The 25803-nt window shown below is 47.1% G+C and overlaps 1 protein-coding gene across 6 annotated transcripts; it reads left to right on the plus strand.

The window, feature by feature from the left end:
* Positions 1 to 1121: 1121 nt before the first annotated feature.
* LOC307071760 (CSC1-like protein 2) lies at positions 1122 to 23839 on the plus strand (the record flags this gene model as incomplete). 6 transcript variants are annotated; one of them, XM_079730833.1, is made up of 24 exons in its annotated part: positions 1122 to 1156; positions 7618 to 7839; positions 8593 to 8672; positions 9745 to 9783; positions 11236 to 11326; positions 11759 to 11796; positions 12290 to 12432; positions 14613 to 14664; positions 14918 to 15026; positions 15378 to 15448; positions 16923 to 17003; positions 17340 to 17463; positions 17986 to 18119; positions 19282 to 19419; positions 19661 to 19814; positions 20631 to 20737; positions 20823 to 20909; positions 21193 to 21258; positions 21712 to 21874; positions 22094 to 22199; positions 22398 to 22565; positions 22956 to 23071; positions 23171 to 23254; positions 23672 to 23839. In XM_079730833.1, exons 1-24 carry the CDS (start codon positions 1145 to 1147, stop codon positions 23837 to 23839), a joined length of 2553 nt encoding a protein of 850 aa, XP_079586959.1. In that variant the 5' UTR covers positions 1122 to 1144. The 6 variants fall into 6 exon arrangements, with proteins under 6 accessions (XP_079586959.1, XP_079586960.1, XP_079586961.1 ...); XM_079730834.1 differs by having other exon boundaries at positions 23675 to 23839; XM_079730836.1 differs by lacking the exon at positions 1122 to 1156 and adding an exon at positions 5348 to 5595.
* Between the last annotated feature and the right edge of the window lie 1964 nt (positions 23840 to 25803).

Raw genomic sequence — 25803 nt, forward strand, 5'->3', positions numbered from 1 at the left:
GTCGGAATTGTTCAGCGTTGTATTTTCGAAAAGGGTCACGAAGTAGCCTGTAGCGTCTGCTTATAATGCGTGCTGCTTGCACTCTGCGCACCACCATCACAGTGTTGTTTAGGGCATCCATGACTGAGAGACTAGCACAATGACCACACCATTTAAAGGCCACACCCAAGGTGTTTGCAATCATCAGTCGGCCCAGAATTAATGGCAAGTGAAGTGATTTCAAACACAATTCTGCAAATTGGTGACCTCATTGATTGAATGGTCAATTACGACCAAAATTGGTAAAATGCATACTAGTGCGATAAAGTGAGACTGTTTTTAAGATGTAGGCTTGTTAGAGAGATAAGCATCAAGATTAAAAACCCCAGTTGACCATCTAGTGCTCTTACGCGTCAATTTCGTTTGATATTGTTCTTCAGCCTATATACGAATACAAGTTTGAATTATCCATATTGTCATATATTTGGTGCAGAAAATCAAGTCACTTCGTCATGGTATAGGACAGGGTTATAGTGTTAGGCTACACATCTCGCAGGCTAGCTTTTTACAGAGAAAAAGGAAGCTTTTTGCACACCTTTTTTGCGGCAGGTGCGTTGGAGATGACCAAAGGTCGTAAATTAGGAACTAAGAAGGAATCCCGCACACTGCCATTACGCAAGCAAATATTTATTAAAAATAATTACAACGTTTCGGTCATGGACCTTCAAGTAAATAAAAAGCACACACACACACACACAATCAATTGTCGCTAGAACTTGTGCTGCTGGTCAGTGGTTGTGAATCGCCATGCTGACGTAATTTAGCTCTATAATAGCGCATTTTTGCGCAATACGCTTTCTTCTTTGCTCGTAGAGCTCTCTTTCGTTCACCGTGCAGCTCCTCATCACGGCGTGCTTGGGCCCTGATAAGCTCCATCTTCAGCTCATGTTCCTCCCGGCTCATGTCAAGCATACGCTGCTCAAAGCGGGGCAATGCGCGTTGGCGCACAGCTCGGGCCATTCTCTCCGGAGCCGGCTGGCCTGCGTTGCTTCCCGAACTTTCCCCATACTCAGGCTCCCCAGTTGGTGGTGGTGTGGCCTGGGCTTCAGAACTTCATGCGCTGGTGGGTGACCGGTTTTGGTCTGGCTGAGCATCGGAAGCAGTGATGGTGCTGGAGGTAGGTGGGGGAGCTTGCCTGTGGATCTGGGTGGGAACACTGCTGGAGGACGCAGGTCTTGGTGGCCGCTCGCTTTGTCTTACCGAGAGACAAAGAGGCTCTAGAGATGGTGAGAGTGGAGTTGACTGACGCCCTGGAATTAAAAAAGAAAGATATCCGATATGCCATATCAGTAACCTAGCCTGCGCACTCACAGACCAAATAAGAGAAATTATAACAACTTACCTGATGGGTGTACCCGATGGACACTATCACTGTCGTGTACACCCTCTATTGCACTCATTATATTTGGCATGAGCAGTGATATTCCACGGCTCACGGGGCCCAGGTCTTGGTCGCGCTGCTCAGCTATAGCTTTACGCGCTTCTACTTTCAAGCGCTTCCATAGATTTTTGTGTGCCGGGCTGCTCGGTCTTCTGCTGGGAAATCTACAGTTGAATGTGTTTGACAGATTATCCCAAACAGCCTTTCTTCGGAGCTTGGTGGTGGTGTCTTTCCTTGGATTTTCCACCGTGTCCACAACACCTCGAATGCAGTGCAGCAAATATAATTTTTGCTCCTTGTTGTAGTTCTCTATCCGCGACATGTTCATCGACATGATCCTAACTCTCCTTCTCCGAGAATTGAAAGGCGTGACATTACCCTAATTACTCGCATAGGCCTATTAGTTCGTCTTCAATTAATTAAGTAATCACGTTTGCATACACACACACCAAGAGAAAACAATGACAAGTAATTGATTGACGTAGGTGAGGGCAGATTCCAGACTCAGATTTCGACAAAAAGTAGCCTAGATTATTTCATAACATATGTCAACATTATTAGCGTTTTTATTCATTATAGTTTTATTATATTAAAGTTCACTTTACATTCCCATTAAGTTTTTGTTGGTAATTATAGCACAAAATGCATCCACCATTAAGTTAAGACTGCATCTGCTGGGGTATACTAGAAATCAGAGTACTTCCGGTTTCCAAGCAGTTTAAACGAGTCAGCTAGGAATCAGCTGATCCTGTACGAGTCGTTACACAACAATCACGTTCAACCTCGTGCGCAGCTGCGTGTTAAACTCCAAAACCTCAGTTTTAAGGAGTACGGTTTTAAAGCGCAGCATTGCTAACTGACAGAGCAATTGGCCCAAGTTGTTTCAGGGTGTTTTGGTGAACTACAAAATAGTAGGGAGGGATAGTTATGTGAATAAAATTGATACAGAGCCACCAGTGGCATCACTGTAATTTGAAAGCTGGTGGGCAGCATGTCTTTGAAATGGACAACAAGGGCAGAAGGAAAGGATGCAAAGCCGATTAGTCAAATCAGGCCTACTCTTGATTTGTAAAAGTAAATAAAAGAATCTGGGCCTATTTTTGCCCTCAATGACTGAAGTTATTGGTTGTAATTTAGCTATGTTTATTTTCAGTTACAATTGTTTTAAGAAAAGACTCAAGACCAAAAGTGATGCCATTTAAAATGCATCATGCTCTGAATCATTCACCCTTTCCACAATATCAAACAGAACGGTCAGAGTAACAAACTAGTAAAAGAACGAGAACATTATTTGATCAAACAACCTGATCTATAGGCATGGTGCCTAGCAAGGAAAGTCGCATAGCAGCACCAACGTGAACTTGCCACTTGTCATGGCGTTTGGTTGCCCTATCAAGATTTTTCACATCAGTAAAACCATAAACAGCCCACATTGGAGATTTGCCATTATTCATTAGCAAACAGGGCCAGCAATACAGTCGATTGCTAGTAATGCTACCAGTAAGCCATGAGTACCTAGCAAACCATGTAGCACCCACAACACTGACGTTGCCATTACTTTTGGTGATCTCGATTTTGCGAAGTGGTCTACCTTTTTCTTTGGTCGCTAACTTAGCACTGTAACTCTGGAATGGAATGCTTTGTGTAATTAAACATGAACAATGTCCTCTGATTCCATTGTACACTTTATTCGCAAATGTTATAATCTCGTTATCCTTCAGATGATTTCACCTGCTTTGCGTCTCTTAGATTGACCGGCAATGCAGGCAGAGCGGATTTTTTATCGACGGCGTTGCCAGATTGGGCAGATTTCCCGCCCAATGATAATTTTTCCAGCTCAGATAATTTTTCCTCTCTCCCATTGAACCCCATGCTATTCACCGGCCGCCAGTACTTCGGGGAAATGAATGGGAGTCAACGGAGGCTGAGGAAGTAATTGTCAATAGGCGATAGGGGGTGCTAATGTCCCTTTACCCAGGGAAACGAACATTATATAATCAAAGGCATTATAGTAATCATATTGTGGCGACCACGGGTGTGGGCGCCATGTTCCGGGGCCGCGGGGATTCTGGGAATTGGGGTTGTCAGTTGACAAAAGGGGTTCTGTTAATTTATTCTGTTAGGTTAAGTGGGGTTAACGGGTTTGGGGTCTTTATTGGTTGTGTGTTAATTGTGTGTTGTTCCATTGTTGTGTGATCGGGACCATTAGTGAGAGTGTTGTGTGTGTTGGTCAGGTGTCCCGTGTTTCTCTTATGTTCGATGTTAATAAAGGCAGTCCGTAGTCGTGCGGTGTATGGGGCACGGAACTGCATAATTGTTCAACCTGGGCTCCCGTCTCGTCCTTCCCGTGCTGCTCGCCACAATATGTATCAGTGGAGGCTCCTCCACTATATATATATATATATATATATATATATATGCGTGTGTGTGTGTCTTTAAGAGAGTAGCGAGCCGGTGCGTCATTAAAAGTAGCTCAATAGAGTGGGGAAAAACCGCCCAATCTGGCAACGCTGCCTGAACGTCGTCCAAAAGCAAGTAGCGTCGTCCAATTATGTTTCGCGCGTCGGTCGTTGGAGAAAAACATGGACGTCACCGGGAAAGCTGTTGTCGCGGTAGCATTGGCAGAGTACCAGGCGCTCCAAAATAAGTATAGGCCATAGGCAGAGATACGGACGCAGTAAGGTATTGCAGTAATACGAGTGATTGAAATTGCCATTTAAACCACCAAAGAGGTCCAAACACAATGAAAACAGTTCATACTTACAAGTCACACCGGGCGCAGCCATCTTGAATTCTGTCTCGGAATCCTTGCTCGGTCTCCTCTGAGTTCAACCGAGGAAGCAAGTTCGCCGTCCGAGGAAAAGGGGCGTGTTCATCCGTGTCGCTAGGCAACGTCCTCGGACCTCCGAGACGGATGGATAATAAAACGCACCATATTCTCTAATGGCTGGTTCAGACTACACGATTCTCAGACATTCCTCCACGATTTCACATGTGCGATCGAGGGTGCGATGCTCTCTACTTTGTATCATTCATGTTTGCAAGATATTTAGAAAATCTAAAGTTTAGAACTAACATCAATGCTTTTTACATTTTTGTCATAAAGGTTCCAGTAGTTTTTATATCTGCTCAATGCAGCAATTCCTCACAGTAGTTGCGTTGCGCGTGACATGAACGATACAAATTAGACGCAACAACGTAGCCTAGCAACAAAGCGTCAACAATGGATCCCGAGTACCTAGCAATAGGCATTATGCTGGCGGTCCCCTGCACAGAAACGGAACAACGGTCGTCGCCGACCTTTCAAAATTGTGTACGATTCGCAAATTTGTCTGCCACGAAAGAATCGGGGCAAAATCGGGCTGAAATCGTGTAGTCTGAACCAGCCATTAAAGACACACACACACACACACACACACACACACACACACACACACACACACACACACACACACACACACACACACACACACACACACACACACACACAGTGCAGGGCAATACATTTGATGTTTCACTTCAGTTCAATTTATTTTACATTTCTGCATTTTTAGCAATGCGTTCTCATTCAGCAGTCGCTTTATTTGTTTCCAACCATTTACTTTTTTTTAAATGGTGTGCATGTTTACATTGTTTACTCCATTAAGACTTTTGAACTTTTGTTCAAATCCCTTCACTTGATTTAAGCCATTTAACGTTTCTTTATGTCTTAATCTATGTGGCTTTATTAAAAAATATTTTCAACCTCACTTTGTACTACAGCACTCACCGCATTTTCTGCAGGAAATGCATTTTCTAGTTAGGACTATTACTGTGAAAATCTTACGGAAGTGTCTCTGTGCGGCCCCCTAGCGGAGCTCCGGGGAAATACAGCACTATGGGCTTCAGCAGCCGAGCACCGGCCAGTCTATTCCCGGAGCGCTTTCCTCCATTTTCCCATTACCGCTAATTCACACACACCAAGGCGGACGCAGTAATCGGTTAATTCTCGGCAGGCTGTTCAGTCTCTCTAACCCCCTTTTTGACGAGCGCATGAATTGCTTTTGTCCGAAGCGTCCGATGGATTGGCATCCAGACTTTACCGGGGCGGTGGATTTGTGAGGATTTATCTATTTTGTGGATATTTCCTTTGCGGCAAGTGAAGACGAGAAGGGGAGATCCATAAGGGTTTTTAGGTAAATAGGGTACCGTGTGGGGTGTTGTGTAGCGGCGTGGATGCGTGTTCATGTTCCGCAGCGGGACGCAGGAGAAGCCGTATTGACACGGGCCTGTCACGCCTTGAGCTCCGCGCCTCCTAGCTCCGCCTAGCTCCTCCGAGCACCCTGCTCTCCATCCGCTGGCCTTCACCTTCACCAGCCAAATGCCCCAAACCCAACTCGTCTATATGGGCGCTGATCACTGGATGTTGTGATGATTGTAATGTGCAGTGAGTGTTCATCCTGAACGCAGCTGTTCACACATACAGCTTTGTTCATCCCAGCGGACCTCCTGGAGCACACTGGTGGTTAGTCCATCACCGGCCTCAGCCTTAATATTCTTCATGTTAATACGTTTTATGACTGGGTCTGCTCCTTATCCTTAATAATGATATGCCGGGCCCTCTCCGTAGCTTAAATAATATTAACGGAGTATGAATCATATTTCATTGGATTGGTGGGGCCTTGATGTTAGTCTGAAGAGTTTTGTAGAAACGATCACGTGACTGTTCTGGTCCTCGATAGATTCTCTAGACCTCTACCAGGTCCTCTATTTCTGTATCCATGATACAGGTCCTCTAGTCCTCTACGAGGTCCTCTAGTCCTCTGTAGATGACACAGGTCCTCCAGTCCTCTACCAGGTTCTCTACTCCACTGTAGATGACCATACAGGTCCTCTAGGTCCATCAATGCATAACTCTTCGCCTTTTCAGAACATTGTGATGAGGGATGTTGTTTTGGTCCATCCAAACCACCTACTAACTAACCCTGACCCAAGCGACACCTTCTATCACACATGGTCAGAGTTGACCACTTGTGGAGATAGACGGTTAAATGTTTCAATTCATTGAATGCAAGGCAGCAGAGATGTAGTCAGCTGTAGCCTGGATTTGAACAAAGGCCTGCCACAGTTTTTAGACATGTGACCACATTTTTTGTTTATAAAGACCAAAACATCTTATCTGTACTGAGTATCCCCTACCTGCTCCTTAATGACCTGTCTTTGTACTGTCTAACTCCTACCTGCTCCTTAATGACCTGTTTCTTTACTGTCTAACCCCTACCTGCTCCAAATGACCTTTCTATGTACTGTCTTACCACTACCTGTACATGTTCCTGTATTCACTGTCAAAGGCCTACCTGCTATTGACCAGACTTTGATAAAGTATAGATTATATACTCAGATTTGACACAAAAAGCGGCATGTTGACTGATCTCTGGGGTTGTTTGTAGTTGAAGATATGATGTTGTGTTGTTGGTATCTCTTCATTAGCATCTGGTTGCAAGAGATAAGAGCTAGTTGTGTTCTGATAGCCTGCTACTGGGAACCAGCCTATAGCAGGATGACACACTGCTTGAGAAAGTTCTGTATCTGCGGACAACACCCAACTGGCATTAGCCGTAGATAGCTTGAGTTAGCTCTAGTTATCTAATGACAACTAGTGTCAGCTTCGTTAGCCCAGACGTATCAATGTTCTATTTATTATCTCAGGATCTAACCATGTTTCTCCTTTCTTGTCGTATTGGCGACTTAGGGTTGTTTTGAGTTAAATAGCAGAGCACAGCACTGCCAGGGTGAGGGGTACAATTTCCCCTAGAGGAGCAAGGCATTAACAATGCCAGGGTGAGGGGTACAAATTCCACTAGAAGAGCAAGGCATTAACAAGGTCTGTGTAACCTGGCATAGCCTAGCATACACTTCATAACGTTGTTATAGCTTAGTTTACATTATGTAGTCCGTCCGCCCGTTTCAGCAGGTGGACAAAGATGAAGAGAGTAATGATGGAGGAAGTAAAGAGCTACATAGTTGGGGATGGAGGAAGGTGACTGGTTAGTTGGTAGAGGCTGTTGACAATCCTTATATGTAGTGGCTATGTACTATTGGCTGAGGAAACCATGGATTTGATTGGTTTAGGACGACTTCATGGTCTCCATCAGCAGATGGAAGAGATGTTTGCAATGTTTCGTTGACCTTCTCCTTACTCATCCTCCTCCATGCAGATCTTCCAGGAGGATGCGGATCTGAGGATGCTCAGAGTGCTGATCGTAACCATGGTGATGTTTGGGGCGGGGCAGGCGTGCAAGGCGGGTCAGGAAAACTGTTCTGTGAACAACGATGCCAAGGACTACTGTTACTCAGCCCGTATCCGCAGCACGGTCCTGCAGGGCCTGCCCTTCGGGGGCGTTCCCACCGTCCTGGCGCTGGACTTCATGTGCTTCCTGGTGAGTCCTCATTGGCTGGAGACAGAGATGGGTCCTCTCTCATTACTCACCAACTACTAATAACCTAACCACCATCACATGTCTGAGTCTAAAACGATATAACTACTATAACCTAACCACCACCACATGTCTGAGTCTAAAACTATATAACTACTATGACCTAACCACTATCACATGTCTGAGTCTAAAACTACTATTACTACTATAACCTACCTACCATTACATGTCTTATTCTACAACTATATAACTATTGAACTATAACCGCCATCACATTTCTGAGTCTAGAATATAACTATTATCACTATGGTGTTATAACAACTACACACTAACCATCTGACCTTCAAACAAATTAATTATGGTACTTTAACTACATTCCTCTACTTTATCACAGTTACAGTCTGTCCATCACAGCTACAGTCTGTCCTTCATCACAGCTACAGTCTGTCCTTCAACACAGCTACAGTCTGTCCATCACAGCTACAGTCTGTCCTTCATCACAGCTACAGTCTGTCCTTCATCACAGCTACAGTCTGTCCTTCATCACAGTCTGTAGGAGGTGGCTTGTGGGACTGTAGTTCCATCCCCTGTAGGTCAAACGGAGGCTGTTGTATGTAGTGGTTTGTAGTAAAGCTTAGGAAGGAGAGATCCATACAGGACACTTTCTGCACTAGTAAAAACTCCTTCTAGTTTAATTCCTTGCCTATGGGCAAGGCAGCTAGTGGTTTAAACCAGTGTTTATGTCTGTGTGTCCAGGTTCTCCTATTTGTCTTCTCCATCCTGCGGAAGGTTGCCTGGGACTATGGACGGCTGGCCCTGGTCACCGACGCAGACAGGTACACGCTAGGCTACGCTACGCTGCCCTAGGCGACATACGCTAGGCTACGTGGAACTATAATATAAATGCATCATATATGTTTTTAGCAGCTGTAATTGTTTGTTTATTTTTAGTTCAGGCCTCAGTTATACTGCGTGTGTGTGTGTGTGTATGCGTGTGTGTGTGTGTGCGCGTGTGTGTGCGCGTGCGGGGCTAGTCTCTCCCTGACGGTTGGCGTTAGCTAGCTGTTTCCGAGTGAACCACAGAGCTCACACCTCTGAGCCCAGCGCTGGCACTCCCCGGTGACAGCCAATGCCTTGCTGTTGCCAAGCAACCAAGAACATCCCATGAAAATGGCCTTATGGGGCTCATGCTAATGGATCTGTGCTGGTTCTGTGTGTTAGCTTGTAAACTGGAAACTGTGTAGCATCGGACAGGTGATTGGTTCAGTGTGTTAGCATCATACAGATACCTGGGTATGTGTGTTAGCATAGCACAGTTAGGTGGTTCTGTTTTTAGCATAAAAGAGCTAGATTGCTCTGTGTGTTAGCGTAATACAGCTAGCTGGTTCTGTGGGATACCGTCAGACTGCTAGGTGTGACTGTGTGTTACTGTAGCAATGCTAGCTGTTTCTGTGTTGTTGTAGCAACGCTAGCTGGTATTGCTGTCAGTATTACCTCAACTCAGTCGTCAGTACAGGACTCAGCCTGTCGACACAAAGCCTGGGAGCATTGAGACAAACCTGTTTTACACCATACAGTATTATACACTAGAGCAGTGGTTCTCACACAGTAGCGTATTTTGTATAGTATATGTTCATACAGGAAGGTATGCGTTTATACAGTAGAGTATGTGTTTTGTTCAGTAAAGTATGTGTTTTATACAGTATTGTATGTGTTTATACAGTAGTCTACGCAAGGTCTGTTAGCTTTAATCCGATTATTCTGTTGTTTGTATTTAATCATATATGAATTCGTCAATGTTTGTATTTATTAAATAATTAATGAATGAATGGGATTATTAATGGGTGAGTCTGTGTATTAATGAATGAATGTATTATTAATGAGTGAATTCATGTATTTATGTTGAAGATGGAAGAAGCGTTTCAGCGAACTACAAGATCAGGGCTAGTATGTCAGCTTTTATTTTGATTTCTGCTTCTAACAGACCTGCTGCAACTAACGCCGGCATCAAACCTGCGCATCAAATGCGTGTATGCATGGGTGTGTGTGCGGGCGCGCTTGTGTGTGGGTCTTGTGTGTTCTAATTCGGGCCGCTGGTTGCAGCGTTTGGTTTTGAAAGCTGGGTTTGTTTTTATGGCCTTGGTTTGGTTGTTAAACCTGTTGACCTGGTGAACCGCACAACTAACCGTCTCTGCTGAGTTCTTCCTCTGGTGACTAATGCTGCTGTAACTCTGTCCTTCCTCTGTGTATATATCTATATAGATATATAGATATATACCTATACATTTTTATTGTGTATATTATGTGATATTGAACATTCATCCTCATTCCAAACCCAGCCGGAGGAGAGACAGAGATGACTATGAGCCGGTGAAGAGGTAACGTGTGTCTAGCTGTGCAGCCCCTGGTGGTGATGTAAGGGGACCAAAAACATATTAGAGCAGCTTTTTCAGCCTGCGGCTCTACAGGGCAACAATAAACAAACTAACGATATCATAGGCATGTTTGGACGAAGTTAAGAACCCATGAGTAAGAAAAGCATGAAGGACGGAAGTGGAGAGATAGCTCTAAGTTTTAGCTTAGATGCAGTTAGCTTGGAGGGTTAGCTTGCAGAGAGCTAGCTTTGAAGGGATACACTGATATATCTGTGAATTGGAAAGATTCAGACGAGTAGTTTTATTCCAAAGTCAAATATCGACAGATATGTCGGTGTGACCTTTAAGTCTTAGCTTGATGAGGAGTGTGATTTTAACTTGAAGAGAATTCGCTTTGAGATAGTTTGTTTGGAGAGAGCTAGCTTCAATTATAAGCATTGACAGAGCTATCTTGGAAAGAGGTAGTTCCAAATAGAACCATGGACAAAGTTAGCTTGGAGAGAGCTAGCTTCAATTATAAGCATGGACAGAGTTAGCTTTTAGAGAGCTAGCTACAAATAGAACCATGGACAGTTAGCTTGGAGAGAGCTAGCTTGGAGAAAGCTAGCTACAAATAGAACCATGGACAGAGTTAGCTTGGAGAGAGCTATTTTCAATAAGAACAATGGACAGAGTTAGCTTGGAGGGAGCTAGCTGGGATTAGAGTTAGCCTTAAGTGTTCCCCTGTGTTGTGTCCTTGTCGTTAGTTAACACAGTGGAAGTGTGCCGTGACGTAGAACAACCTAGAGTATGTTTCGTGTTCGTGTTGTTAGACATTGATAACCACACGCCGCAACCAACGTCTGCTGCTGAGGATCCTGGGAAATGAAGTTTACAGGAAGTTGCTGGCATTTACCCTGAAATACATGTAGTCGTCTTTTACAGAACACACGCACGCACACACACACACACCCACACTCACTGCACACAGTACTAAAGGATGATTGGTCCTGATGCTGCGTGCCTCTCGTCTCATCCTCTCCAGTGTTGCCTCGGCGATGCACTCGGAGACACCGGACCGCTACGAACGGCTCACCTCCGTCTCCAGCTCAGTAGACTTCGACCAGCGAGACAATGTAATACACACGCGCACACACACACACACACACACACACACACACACACACACACACACACACACACACACACACACACACACACACACACACACACACACACACACACACACACACACTAATCCTATGCTAGTTTAGCCCCCTTGACCGAACCCCTCATCCTGTTAAACCCTTCTTCACTCCCCTCCCCCTGCACTATGTTACAGACAAAACATGTTACGGACATCACATGTTATAGACTTCACATGTGAACATGCTAGAAATAACGAGTAACAGACAACAAAATTTATCACACTGATATGTTACAGGCTCAAAATTTAACAGAATCAATATGTGACATAACATGTATCGGGCACAACATGTTACAAACCAATCATGTAACAGACAAAACATGTAACAGACACAACACGTAACAGTCATTATTTTTCACAGGGCTTCTGCTCCTGGCTGACGGCCATCTTCAGAATAAAGTAAGTTTGTCTCATCTTTAGGCACCCTGTACAACTCTGGAAAGTTTCATGAAAAGCGACAGCGGTTTTAGCTGTTTATGTGTTTTTTGCGAAATAATATTCTTAACACAACTAACTAACAAGAGGTTGCCTTGCACCTTGGCCCCCTAATAAAGCCATTAGTAGCGTTTGTCGGGGGCCAAGCCTAAAACCGACCATTCAGACCTTTTTTGTTTGTATATGGTTGACAACGCTGGAGTAGCCTCAGCTTGGGTCTGGTGATGTTGGTAAAAACTTAAGCGCTTCACTAGTTCAGGCCACTGTAGCGTCTCCTACGGTGGCCTGTACCGGCCCCTTACAGGCCTCCGTAGTGGTTCCTACTCCAGGTGCGTGGAGGGGAGGGGCCAGAGGTGTGTGAGGCCTGCTGACTGGATGATGGTTTTAAAAGGGCAGAGTTTGAGGTGCAACAACTTCCGGTACTCTTAAGTCATGTGTGATGTCACTTCCTGTGCAGGGACGAGGAGATCAGGGAGAAGTGTGGGGAGGACGCTGTGCACTACCTGTCCTTCCAGCGCCACATCATCGGCCTGCTGGTGGTGGTGGGAGTGCTGTCGGTGGGAATAGTACTACCAGTCAACTTCTCTGGAGACCTTTTGGGTGAGTCTGACCAGTAGAGACCGGTAAAGACCTGCTGGGTGAGTCTGACCAGTAGAGACCAGTAAAGACCTGCTGGGTGAGTCTGACCAGTAGAGACCAGTAAAGACCTGCTGGGTGAGTCTGACCAGTAGAGACCAATAAAGACCTGCTGGGTGAGTCTGACCAGTAGAGATCGGTAAAGACCTGCTAGGTAAGTCTTACCAATAGAGACCAGTAAAGACCTGCTGGGTGAGTCTGACCAGTAGAGACCTGCTGGGTGAGTCTACCAGTAGGGACCAGTAGAGACCTGCTGGGTGAGTCTTACCAATAGAGACCAGTAAAGACCTGCTGGGTGAGTCTGACCAGTAGAGACCTGCTGGGTGAGTCTACCAGTAGGGACCAGTAGAGACCTGCTGGGTGAGTCTGACCAGTAGGGGCCAGTTTAAGACAGAAGAGTGGAGATATCAGAGACTAGTAAAGCTCAGTAGAGACGAGTAGAGGCAGGTACTACTGTGTGGAGGAACAATTATGTCACAGGGCTCTTCCTTTCTCCCATTGGTCCTCTGTGTTCAGTCAGAATTATCACTAAAGAAGGATTCCTAATCGGAGGGGCGCCAAAAGCCCCGTCCAAGGAAGGTAACCAGACTAGACTAGAGCCCCTGTGTCTGTCTGTGTTTGACGGTAGCACCAGACTGTGGAGACCCACATTGAGGTTAGTGTTTACTGGTGTGTGTATACCCGACACCATCGACCGTGTATACACAGCCACTAAACTCAATGTGTTCAGGTCTCCTGTTTGGTGTGACGTGCTCCCTGTCACCAGATGTGTTGCCTTCCTAGTTTTAGTGAAGATCACCCAACCTGCTCTGGTTCATGGATTTGGTGACTCTGACCAGTAAAGACCTGCTGGGTGAGTCTGACCAGTAAAGACCAGTAGAGACCTGCTGGGTGAATCTGACCAGTAGAGACCAGTAAAGACCTGCTGGGTGAGTCTAACCAGTAAAGACCAGTAGAGACCTGCTGGGTGAGTCTGACCCGTAGAGACCAGTAAAGACCTGCTGGGTGAGTCTGACCCATAGAGACCAGTAAAGACCTGCTGGGTGAGTCTGACCCATAGAGACCAGTAAAGACCTGCTGGGTGAGTCTGACCACTAAAGACCAGTAGAGACCTGCTGGGTGATTCTGACCAGTAGAGACCAGTAGAGACCTGCTGGGTGAGTCTGACCAGTAGAGACCAGTAAAGACCTACTGGGTGAGTCTGACCAATAGAGACCAGTAAAGACCTGCTGGGTGAGTCTGACCAGTAAAGAACTGCCGGGTGAGTCTGACCAGTAGAGACCTGCTGGGTGAGTCTGACCAGTAGAGACCAGTAAAGACAGGCTGGGTGAGTCTGACCAGTAGAGACCTGCTGGGTGAGTCGGACCAGTGGGGGCCAGTAGAAGACAGAAGAGTGGAGATATTAGAGCTCAGTAGGTACAGACCAGAAAAGGACAGTAGAAATCGAGAGTCCAGAAGAGGTCGCTTCAGACCAGTGGATGTAAAAGGGACCAGTAGAGGCCAGTAGAGGTCATTAGAGACCATAAGTCGTCAGTACAGTAGAGGTAGCAGCCACCAGTGAAGGTCAGTTAAGGGAGGTGTAATGCTAGCTACACCCTCCATGTGTACCTAATGTATCCTAGGAGATGGTTAGAGGCTGGATCCTACGAAACGCCTTCCCGTCCTCTCCGGTGATGATCAGGGAAATCGTGTGTTGTGATTGGCTGTCCAGCCCGACTGTGTTGAGAAACAATGATGTCATAGGGCTCTTCCTTTCTCCCATTGGTCCTCTGTGTTCAGTCAGAATTATCACTAAAGAAGGATTCCTAATCGGAGGGGCGCCAAAAGCCCCGTCCAAGGAAGGTAACCAGACTAGACTAGAGCCCCTGTGTCTGTCTGTGTTTGACGGTAGCACCAGACTGTGGAGGCCCTAGGTTAGTGTTTACTGGTGTGTGTATACCCGACACCATCGACCGTGTATACACAGCCACTAAACTCAATGTGTTCAGGTCTCGTGTTTGGTGTGACGTGCTCCCTGTCACCAGATGTGTTGCCTTCCTAGTTTAAGTGAAGATCAGCCACCCTGCTCTGGTTCATGATGTGCTGAGGCAGCTTGTGTCCTGTTGATACCTTCTCCCCATTCATTCCCATTTGACTTCCAACAGAAAACAACGCCTACAGCTTTGGAAGGACCACGATCGCCAACCTGAAGTCTGGGTAAGCGCCTAAATATATATCTCTGTCTATTCTTCTCTATCGATCCATCTACCAGAACTTGCTGGTTTAGTAGTCTAATTCCTATCTGAAACACCAACCTTATAACAAGTTACTAGTTACTAACTAGTGCTTGATGTCTCCTTGGGACCAACCTTATTACTAGTTACTAGTTACTAAGTAGTGCTTGATGTCTCCTTAGGGCTGACCTTATTCCTAGTTACTAGTGACTAACTAGTGCTTGATGTCTCCTAAGGACTAACCTGCTGTGGCTCCACACGTCATTCGCCTTCATGTATCTGCTGCTGACCGTCTACAGCATGAGGAGACACACGTCCAAGATGCACTACAAAGAGGATGACCTGGTGGGTACTACTACAGTACCACAGTAGAGTACTACAGTACTCTAGAGACAGTACAGCAGAATACACAGAGCTACTAGTCAGCACACCGTACTAAAATAGATATGAATGTTAACTAGATATGAATGGGAACTGGATATGAATATGAACTGGGTATGAATATGAGCTGGATATAATTATGAACTGGAAATTAATATGAATATGAACTAGGATATGAATATGAACAAGATATGAATATGAACTCGATATGAATATATTAACCAGATGCATATTAACAGAACAGGCAGATATGATTATTAACTGGATATGATGAAATTCATGATTCATGATGACGTCATCTGATGTATCTTGCAGGTGAAACGCACTTTATTTATCAATGGGATATCCAAGTATGCAGAGGAGAGCCAGATCAAGCAGCACTTTGAGTGAGTGGGAATCTTCTGGAGGAGAAGTGTGGAACCAGGTCTTCTGAACTCTCTGTTGCTCATTTAGTTACATAATATACTTTAGAAAGGAACAATACACACCCAATATGCTAATACATATTATACAGTAATAACTAGTACAGAATTAGTAAGTAATACTACAGTCCTAAATGTTCAAAAGTTAAAGGGGACATATTATGAAAACAACACTTTTCCTGGGATTTGGGGCGTTGTTTTGGGTCTCTGGTGCTCCCACACGCATACAAACTTTGTAAAAAGTCTGTACATGATTTTTTTGAGTGAGATATGCATTTCTGAAAGTACCCTGCCTACAGTTACCAAACGAGCGAGTCAGTTTCGGCGCCCCCTCCTACGTAGGAAGGGGGCACAGTTGAATATTACCTCCCACTTCCCCACTCCCCTCCAATCAGAGCATAGCTAAGATTTTGTGGACCAGCGGTCGAGCAGCTCCGGCGGGAACTCGGCGCTAGCCCTGCAGCTAAGCTCCGGGGGTACAATCCCTTTCTCTGCCGGACTGCCGCCGAAGCTTCGGCGGCAGTCCGGAGAAGGAGACATGGGGGAGAAAGGGATTGTACTCCCGGAGCTGAGCTGCCGGACTACTGCCGTCGAAGCTGTCCAGCCGCCGCCGAAGCTTTGGCGGCAGGCCGGCAGCTCCGGCGGTGTACTCCGGGAGCTGAACTGCGGCCGAAACTGGCAGGTCCGGCAGGGACAGGTCTCGGCGGCAGTCCGGCAGCTCCGGCGCGGGGAGCTCGGCGGCAAGTCCGGCAGCTCGGCTGCTGGAGTACAATCCCTTTCTCCTCCATGTCGCGGTTCATGGACTCAGAGAGTCAAGGCCAAAGTTCCTTTCCCCCAATTCTTCTCAACCATGGCCGAGATATCCCCCACTACGAGTCTTTACTTGTTGTGGAAGTGCCAGAGACGTCAGACGCAGTCTTTATGATTCATAATATCATCCGAGGCGCACATAGCTTTTGGCCGTGATATTAGATATAATATTATATAAATACCCAAATATAATATTATCATTATATTATATTATATGATATAAATATAGAGCTCAGTCCGCAAACGGCAACAATCCCTTCTCCTCCATGCTGTGGTTCAGTCTGACAGCTCATTGGTCAATGGGCAGCAGCTCATTTGCATTAAAGCTACAGACACCAGAAACAGCATTCTGAAGGGACTGAAACAGAGGGGAATAGCAGTAGGCAAGATTTTTTTTTCCTAAAAGCTATTTCCAGCAAACAGCTTAAAAATCATGCTTTCTGGAACACAAATACTATGTTTACTTGTTGGGAAAACACCATAATATGTCTCCTTTAAACACTTTCTGAACCTGAAGTTTACCCAATCAACATATTTGCTATCTCCACGTAGAGTAGTGTTATTGTGTTGAGTAGTACGGTAGTAGTACCGCTGTCCCCAGGCTGACCCAGGTTCTGTTGGTTTCCAGACAAGCGTATGAGAACTGCACGGTTCTTGAGGCCCGGATCTGCTACAACGTGGCCAAACTCATGTCTCTCAATGCTGAACGGTACTACAACTCCCATCATGCATCTGGTCTTCAGCCATCACACGCATAGAGTCTGGGTACAGAGATGGATGATGGATGGATGATATATGATGTCGGGACAGATGATGGAGGATGGATGGATGGATGATATATGATGTTGGGTCAGATGATGGAGGAAGGATGGAGGATGGATGGATGAACACAGTAATTATAATTGATGAATGAAGAATGCATGCTCAAAGTGCCTGTGTAGTGGGTTGTTCAATGTGTGCGCTTGTGTCTGCGTGGTTGCGTGTCTGTGTGTGTGTGTGTGTGTGTGTGTGTGTGTGTGTGTGCGTGTGCGCGTGTGGTGTGTAGGAAGAAGACGGAGAGAAGTAAGAAGTTCTTCACAGACCTGATGGCCAAGGAGCACATGCCCACCATGATCAACCCCAAGCCCTGTGGACACCTGTGCTGCTGCGCCATCACGGGCTGTGAGGAGGTACACACACACACACACACGCCCATATATACACACACACACATTTTTACAGAAGAACACACATATATATACACACGCCCATATACACACACACACACACACACACACACACACACACACACACACACACACACACACACACACACACACACACACACACACTCACACACACACATTTTTACAGAAGAACACACATATACACGCTTACAAACACACCAATCAGGTGGGAGAGGGAAGGGAGGAGGGGGGAGTGTGTGTGTGTGTGTCCGTCAGGAGGAGGTATAAGTGTGTGTGTGTGTCCGTCAGGAGGAGGTATAAGTGTGTGTGTGTGTGTGTGTCCGTCAGGAGGAGGTATAAGTGTGTGTGTGTGTGTGTGTCCGTCAGGAGGAGGTATAAGTGTGTGTGTGTGTGTGTGTGCGTCAGGAGGAGGTATAAGTGTGTGTGTGCGTCAGGAGGAGGTATAAGTGTGTGTGTGTGTCCGTCAGGAGGAGGTATAAGTGTGTGTGTGTGTGTGTGCGTCAGGAGGAGGCGGTGAGCTACTACACCAAGAGGGAGTCTAAGCTGAAGGAGGAATACAGGAAGGAGAAGGAGAAGGTCAACACCAAGCCTCTGGGCATGGCCTTCGTCACGTTCCAGAACGAAGCCATGACCGCCATGTGAGTACCTGCTGTAACATGACATAACATGACCATAACATGACCCTAACATGACCATAACATGACCATAACATGACCGCCATGTGAGTACCCGCTATGACATGACCATAACATGACAGCCATGTGAGCACCTGCTATAATATGAACATAACATGACCATAACATGACCGCCATGTGAGTACCCGCTATAACATGACCATAACTTGACAGCCATGTGAGCACCTGCTATAATATGAACATAACATGACCATAACATGACCCCCATGTGAGTACCCGCTATTACATGACCATAACATGACCCCCATGTGAGTACCCGCTATAACATGACCATAAAATGACCCCCATGTGAGTACCCGCTATAACATGACCATAACATGACCCCCATGTGAGTACCCGCTATAACATGACCGCCATGTGAGTACCCACTATAACATGACCATAACGTGACCATAACATGACAGCCATGTGAGTACCTGCTATAATATGATCATAACATGACCCCCATGTGAGTACCCGCTATAACATGACCATAACATGACCGCCACGTGAGTACCCGCTATAATATGACCATAACATGACCGCCATGTGAGTACCCGCTATAACATGACCATAACATGACTGCCATGTGAGTACCCGCTATAACTTGACCATAACATGACTGCCATGTGAGTACCCGCTATAACATGACCATAACATGACCGCCACGTGAGTACCCGCTATAATATGACCATAACATGACCGCCATGTGAGTACCCGCTATAACATGACCATAACATGACTGCCATGTGAGTACCCGCTATAACTTGACCATATCATGACAACCATGTGAGTACCCGCTAGAACATGACCATAACATGACAATAACATGACCGCCATGTGAGTACCCACCATAACATGACCTCCATGTTAGTACTCCCCATAAATTGACCCCCATGTTAGTACTCCCAATAACCTTACCTCCATGTTAATACTCACCATAACCTGACCTCACTATCACCTGACCCCCATCTGAGTACTCACTATCACCTGACCCCCATGTTAGTCCTCACTATCACCTGACCCCCATGTTAGTCCTCAATATCACCTGACCCCCATGTTAGTCCTCAGTATCACCTGACCCCCATGTAGTCGTCACTATAACATGAGGGCCGTGTGTGTGCAGCATCCTGAAGGACTTCAACGCATGTCAGGTGCAGGGCTGTCACTGCCGCCAGGAGCCGCGCTCCTCCACCTCCAGCGAGAGCCTCCACGTGTACAACTGGAGCGTCAGCTACGCCCCGGACCCCCAGAACGTCCGCTGGTACGGCCCCCTCAGAATCACGTTATCAGTTCCTGGTTAATACTGTGTTCTACTGGTTAATACTGTGTTCTACTGGTTAACACTGTGTTCTACTGGTTAACACTGTGTTCTACTGGTTAATTCTTTGTTCCACCGGTTAATACTGTGTTCTACTGGTTAATTCTGTGTTCCACCGGTTAATACTGTGTTCTACTGGTTAATTCTTTGTTCCACCGGTTAATACTGTGTATGTGGTTTCCAGGGAACATCTGTCTCTAGGGGGGATCTCTTGGTGGATCCGCTGCTTCATCATAAACTGCATCCTCTTCCTCCTCCTCTTCTTCCTCACCACCCCCGCAATAATTATCTCCACCATGGACAAGTTCAACGTCACAAAACCAGTCGAGTACCTCAACGTAAGCTCCCCTCTAGCTGTCTAGCCCCTCGCCCTATAACCCCAGCCCTATAACCTAGCCCTACAACCCCAGCCCTATAACCTAGCCCAACAACCCTAGCTCTATAACCTAGCCTTACAACCCCAGCTCTATAACCTAGCCCTATAATCTAGCCCTATTGCCATAGCCATATAACCCTAGACCTATGACCTTTAGCCATATTGCCCTATAACCCTAGACCTATAGCATAGCCCTAGCCATATAACCCTAGACCTATAACCCTGGCCCTATAACCCTAGCCCTATGACCTCTAGCCATATAACCTTAGCCCTATAACCCTAGCCCTACAACCACAGCCCGATAACCCCATCCCTATAACCCTAGCCCTATGACCCCTATATTCATGTTATTATAATATTATTGGATGTAATGACTGTATTATTGTCATGGTATTCATGTTGTTATATTATTTTTGTTATTATAACAGTATAAGTGTCATGTTATTATCATGATATCCATGTTATTATAATATTGTTGGATGTTATAACATTATTAGTGTCATGTCATAATCATGATGTCCATGTTATAATATTGTTGGATGTTCCAACAGTGTTAGTGTGATGTTGTTATCCTGTTATTCATGTTATAATATTGTTGGATGTTCCAACAGTGTTATTGTAATGTTGTTATCCTGTTATTCATGTTATCATATTGTTGGATGTTCCAACAGTATTAGTGTAAATTTGTTATCCTGTTATTCATGTTATAATATTGTTGGATGTTCCAACAGTGTTAGTGTAATGTTATTCTCATGTTCTTCACGTTGTTCTGTTCCAGAACCCCATCGTGACCCAGTTCTTCCCCACCTTGCTCCTCTGGGCGTTCTCCGCCCTGCTCCCCACCATCGTCTACTACTCCGCCTTCTTCGAAGCCCATTGGACCAGGTACGGGCCAATCAGCTGCCAGACAGCCAGCAGGGGGCGGGTGCCCGGCGGTGACCCCAGAGTGACCCTGTGTTTCCTTCCTCAGGTCGGGGGAGAACAGAACCACCATGCACAAGTGTTACACCTTCCTCATCTTCATGGTCCTTCTACTGCCCTCCCTAGGGCTCAGCAGGTAGATGTTCTTCTATCCTCTCTCCTCCTCTCCTCTCTCCCTCTCTCCTTCTCTCCTCTCTCCTCCTCTTCTCTCCTCCCTTCTCTTCCTCTCTCCCCTCTCCTCCCCTCTCCTAACAATGTGTGTGTTCTCTCTCTTCACCATGTGTGTGTGTGCGTGTGTGTGTGTGTGTGTGTGTGTGTGTTTGTGTGTTCTATTCCTCTCCTCACCATGTGTGTTTGTGTGTTCTATCCTATCTGTGTGTGTGTGTGTGTGTGTGTGTGTTGTTCTCCTCTCTCCTCAGCCTGGATGTGTTTTTCCGCTGGCTGTTTGATAAGAAGTTCCTGGCCGATGCCACCGTCAGGTTTGAGTAAGTTCTGGAAACTCTTCACCTCAGACCATCATTACCAGACCCCACCTGCTGGGTCAGGACGACCCGTACCTAACGGTGACGTGTGTGTAGGGGTGTTGTGTGAAGTGTGTATCGATGTGTTGCCTGACGCGTGACGCGTGTGTTGCCTAACGCTTGACTTGTGTGTAGGTGTGTTGCCTGACATGTGACGCGTGTGTAGGGGTGTTGAATGACGTGTGTGTTGCCGGATATGTGACGTGTGTGTAGAGGGTGTTGAATGACATGTGTGTTGCCTGACATGTGACGTGCGTGTAGGGGTGTTGCCTGACATGTGACGTGTGTGTTGCCTAACGCTTGACCTTTGTGTTGGTGTGTTGGTATGTTGCCTGAAGCGGGACGTGTGTGTAAGTGTGTTGCCTGACGTGTGACACGTGTGTAGGTGTGTGGCCTAACGTGTGACGTGTTGTGTAGGTGTGTGTTCCTGCCTGACAACGGGGCGTTCTTCGTGAACTACGTGATTGCGTCTGCGTTCATCGGTAACGCCATGGACCTGCTGCGCATCCCGGGCCTCCTGATGTACATGATCCGCCTGCTGATGGCCCGCTCGGCCGCGGACCGCCGCAACGTCAAGAGAGTAGGGGGCTTGCTCTCTCTCTCCGTCTCCCTCTATCCCTTTCTCTCTCTTTCTCTTTCTACGTCTCTCTCTCTTTCTTTCTCTCTCTCCGTCTCTCTTTCTCTTTCTCCGCCTCTCTCTCTTTTGCTCCGCCTCTCTCTCTTCCGCTGTCTCTCTACTAATTCTCTATGTCTCTCTCTCACTCGCTCTCTGACCACCTCTCTATGTCTCTCTCCCCAGCACCAGGCCTATGAGTTTCAGTTTGGGGCAGCGTACGCCTGGATGATGAACGTCTTCACCGTGGTGATGGCCTACAGCATCACCTGCCCCATCATAGTCCCCTTCGGTAAGAGAGTACCTGTCACAGGACATATAACATGACGCATAACATGACATGGCAGTATAATACAGCAGTACTACAGTAAACAACAGTAGTGCAGCATTGCTATTCAGTAGTACTGTAGCAGAATAAAGCATTACTATAGTAGAACACAGCAGTACCACAGTATAATACAGTATACTACAGCAGTACTGCGTCCCTCAGGTCTCATGTACATGCTGCTGAAGCACCTGGTGGACCGCTACAACATGTACTACGCCTACCTGCCCTCCAAGCTGGACAAGAAGATCCACTCCAGCGCCGTCACCCAGGTGGTGGCCGCGCCCATCCTCTGCCTCTTCTGGCTGCTCTTCTTCTCCACCGTCCGCACAGGTAGGTCCTCCAGCTCTAGAGGTAGGTCCTACAGCTCTAGAGGTACGTCCTCCAGGTCTAGACGTCCTACTGGTCTAGAGGTAGGTCCTCCAGGTCTAGAGGTCCTCCAGGTCTAGAGGTAGGTCCTACAGGTGTAGAGGTAGGTCCTCAAGGGATCCAGGTTTAGAGGTAGGTCCTCCAGGTCTAGAGGTAGGCCCAGGGCCCTGGGTTTAGAGGTAGGTCCCCCAGGGCTCCAGGTCAAGAGGTAGGGCCCCCAGGGCTCCAGGTGCCTGGGTTTGGAGGTATACCCCGGGCCCTGGGTTTAGAGTCAGTCACCCGACACGATGTGAGGTTAGTTTTGAACTGCTGTATCGCCGTGGTCACACGCTAAGCTGCCGCTAACCTCTGCAGGTTTCGTGACGCCCACCTCCATGTTCACCCTGGTGGTCCTGATCGTCACCATCGTGGTCTGTCTGTCCCACGTCTGCTTCGGGCACTTCAAGTACCTCAGTGCCCACAACTACAAGGTAGCCCCCTGAGCGGCGCTGCACACACCGGCCTCCGTCAGTAAATGAATGAGAACAGGGGTCTAACTCTGCCTCTCCTCCCCCCCACCACCACCTCAGATCGACACGAAGGAGAGTGAAGTGGACGTGGTGGAGAACGGCCGTCCAGCGAGACCCACCTCGTCTCCATCCAGTAAAGCTCAGGTGAGGAACCGCCTCTGCCTGCACCCGGTCCACCTGTCCTCCCGCATTAACCAGGTCGCCTTGGAGGAGACCGGGTGAATCAGGAAGGACATGTCTCACCTGGTTTAACCCGGTCTTCCAAGTCTCACCTGCTCTCAACTGATCTCACCTGGTTTCACCTGATCTACCCGGTCTCACCTGGTCTCACCTGGTTGGCCTGGTGCCACCTGATCTACCAGGTCTCACCTGGTTGGCCTGGTGTCACCTGGTCTACCAAGTCTCACCTGGTCTTAGTCCTTCAAGTCCTGGTCTTTGGGTATTATTTAGAAAGGTTTCTAAAAGGTTGTCTGTTCTGCAAGTTGTCGTCCGACATCTCCGCATTTTGAGCTTAAACCCCTGGATGTGTGCGTGTGTGTGTGTGTGTTTGTGTGTGTGCAGCAGCAGATGTACATCGCCCACGTGCTGCAGGAGGAGGGAGGCGTGGGAGTAGCCGAGGAGGACCGCAGCTCCTCCCAGGATGAGGAGCTGATGAACGGGGGGAACATCAACGAGGCCGACTTCCTGTCCGGGGAGGACAGCCTCATCGCCAACGAGGTCCGCCAATAGCAGCAGCCACTGAGGACGAGGGGGCGGGGCCACCGGGAGAGAGAGAGGGGGGGGGGGGGGGGGAGAGAGAGAGAGAGAGAGGGGGGGGGGGGGGGGGAGAGAGAGAGAGAGACAGAGGGGGGAGTGAGAGAGGGGACGTGAAGCTCACTCTCTCATCTCTACATGACCTCCTCCGCGCTCCGTCGCCGTATCACAAACATTATATAGACACTACAGCACTGGTACACACACACACACTTTTACACACACACACACACACACACACACACACACACACACACACACACACACACACACACACACACCAAACACATACTTTCACACACACACACTCCTACACACACACTCTTACACACACACTTTTACACTCACACACACAGAAACACACACACACACACACACTTTTACCCGAATACACCCTTACACATCACAGACACACACTGTACATACACACACGCACACTCTTTTACTTACTGACACACACACACTATGCTACTTACCACACAAACACACTCTGTTACAGTCTCCCTCCAGTGCCCCACAGAACACACCCCTCTTCGGAAGCATTGTAACTCATTAGCATGATAGGCCCCTCCCCCTCAACACTGTACATAACCACGAGCCAGAGATTGTTTTGTTTGTTTTGCCCGGGGGTCGGAGGTCAGGGGTCAGGCTTGTTGCTTCATGCGTTGCCGGGTAAACGGAGGTCAGAACTTGTGATCCTAGAAGAGACTAAAACAAGCCCCTCCTCCTCCAGACACTTGCCCCTCCCACATCTCCCAGAAGGCATTGCATCCCATTGCATCCCGATTTGCTTCTTGGTCTCAAAAAGCCCCGCCCACACGCTTCCTGCTGAAGTCACTGTGGTTCAGTGGCCAATCAACCGGCTCCTCTCTGAGAGAGAGAGAGAGAGAGAGAGAGAGAGAGAGAGAGGGAAGGGAGAGCGAGAGAGATACCTCTTTGATCCTGGAGATGCTGTCCTGTGATTGGAGGAGCCCAGCCAATCCCATGTGTCTCTGTTCTCCGTGTGAAGGATCAACATGTCTTATATCGTTCACATTGACCTGTTAGAGCTCAAGACCTGTTGTTAGATGAACCAACCACTACACAGGGAATAAGTTCATTTATAAAAGGCTCACAACCTCTGAGAATCCTTAATCCTTAATCCACTCACTTCAGGCAACAACCGATCTGTCTGAAACTCCCCAGACCTCCAATTGGGAAACAAAGCTGGGAGGTGAGGTTAGCACGCTCCCACAGGAAGAATGTGACTACAGGACCTGGTCATGGCGGCCTTCATTCATTCACCCGGCGGCCATCTTGGTTCAAAGTGCTCTGGTAGTCCTCTGGGAATGAGACCCACAGGGTTTTAGTTCTCCTAGTAGAATCATAACACCTCTGGTTACACCTTGTTTGCACTCTTATTGTTTGAAAATGCTTACTCGAGTATAGAAAAGCCTTTTTTAGAAGGGCTATGTTCCACGTGTCCTCCCCTATAACTGCAGAGCAGAGAGCAGAACTCTGTTGGCAGGAATACTAAGAGCTGGGGCTTACCCTCTCTCTAAACTAGTCTTTAACACCTGGATCCACTTCTACACAAGATCCATCTTCATCTGAAGGTTTAAAAATCCAGAAGTTTGATCCTCTGGAGGTTTAGAGGTGAACCTCCAGATGTTTAGAGAACAACCTCTGGATGTTAAGAGGTGGACCTCCAGATGATTAGAGAGAAGAACCTCTGGATGTGAAGAGGTGGGACTCCAGCTGTTTAGAGATGAATCTCCAGATATTTAGAGGTTAACTTCCAGATGTTTAGAGGTTAACCTCCAGATGTTTAGAGGTGAACCACCAGATGTTTAGAGGTGAACCTCCAGATGTTTAGAGGTGAACCACCAGATGTTTAGAGGTGAACCTCCAGATGTTTAGAGGTGAACCTCCAGATGTTCAGAGGTGAACCTCCAGATGTT

This window comes from Pollachius pollachius (genome assembly GCF_949987615.1).
Source record: "Pollachius pollachius genome assembly, chromosome: 2".
NCBI classification, from domain to species: domain Eukaryota; kingdom Metazoa; phylum Chordata; class Actinopteri; order Gadiformes; family Gadidae; genus Pollachius; species Pollachius pollachius.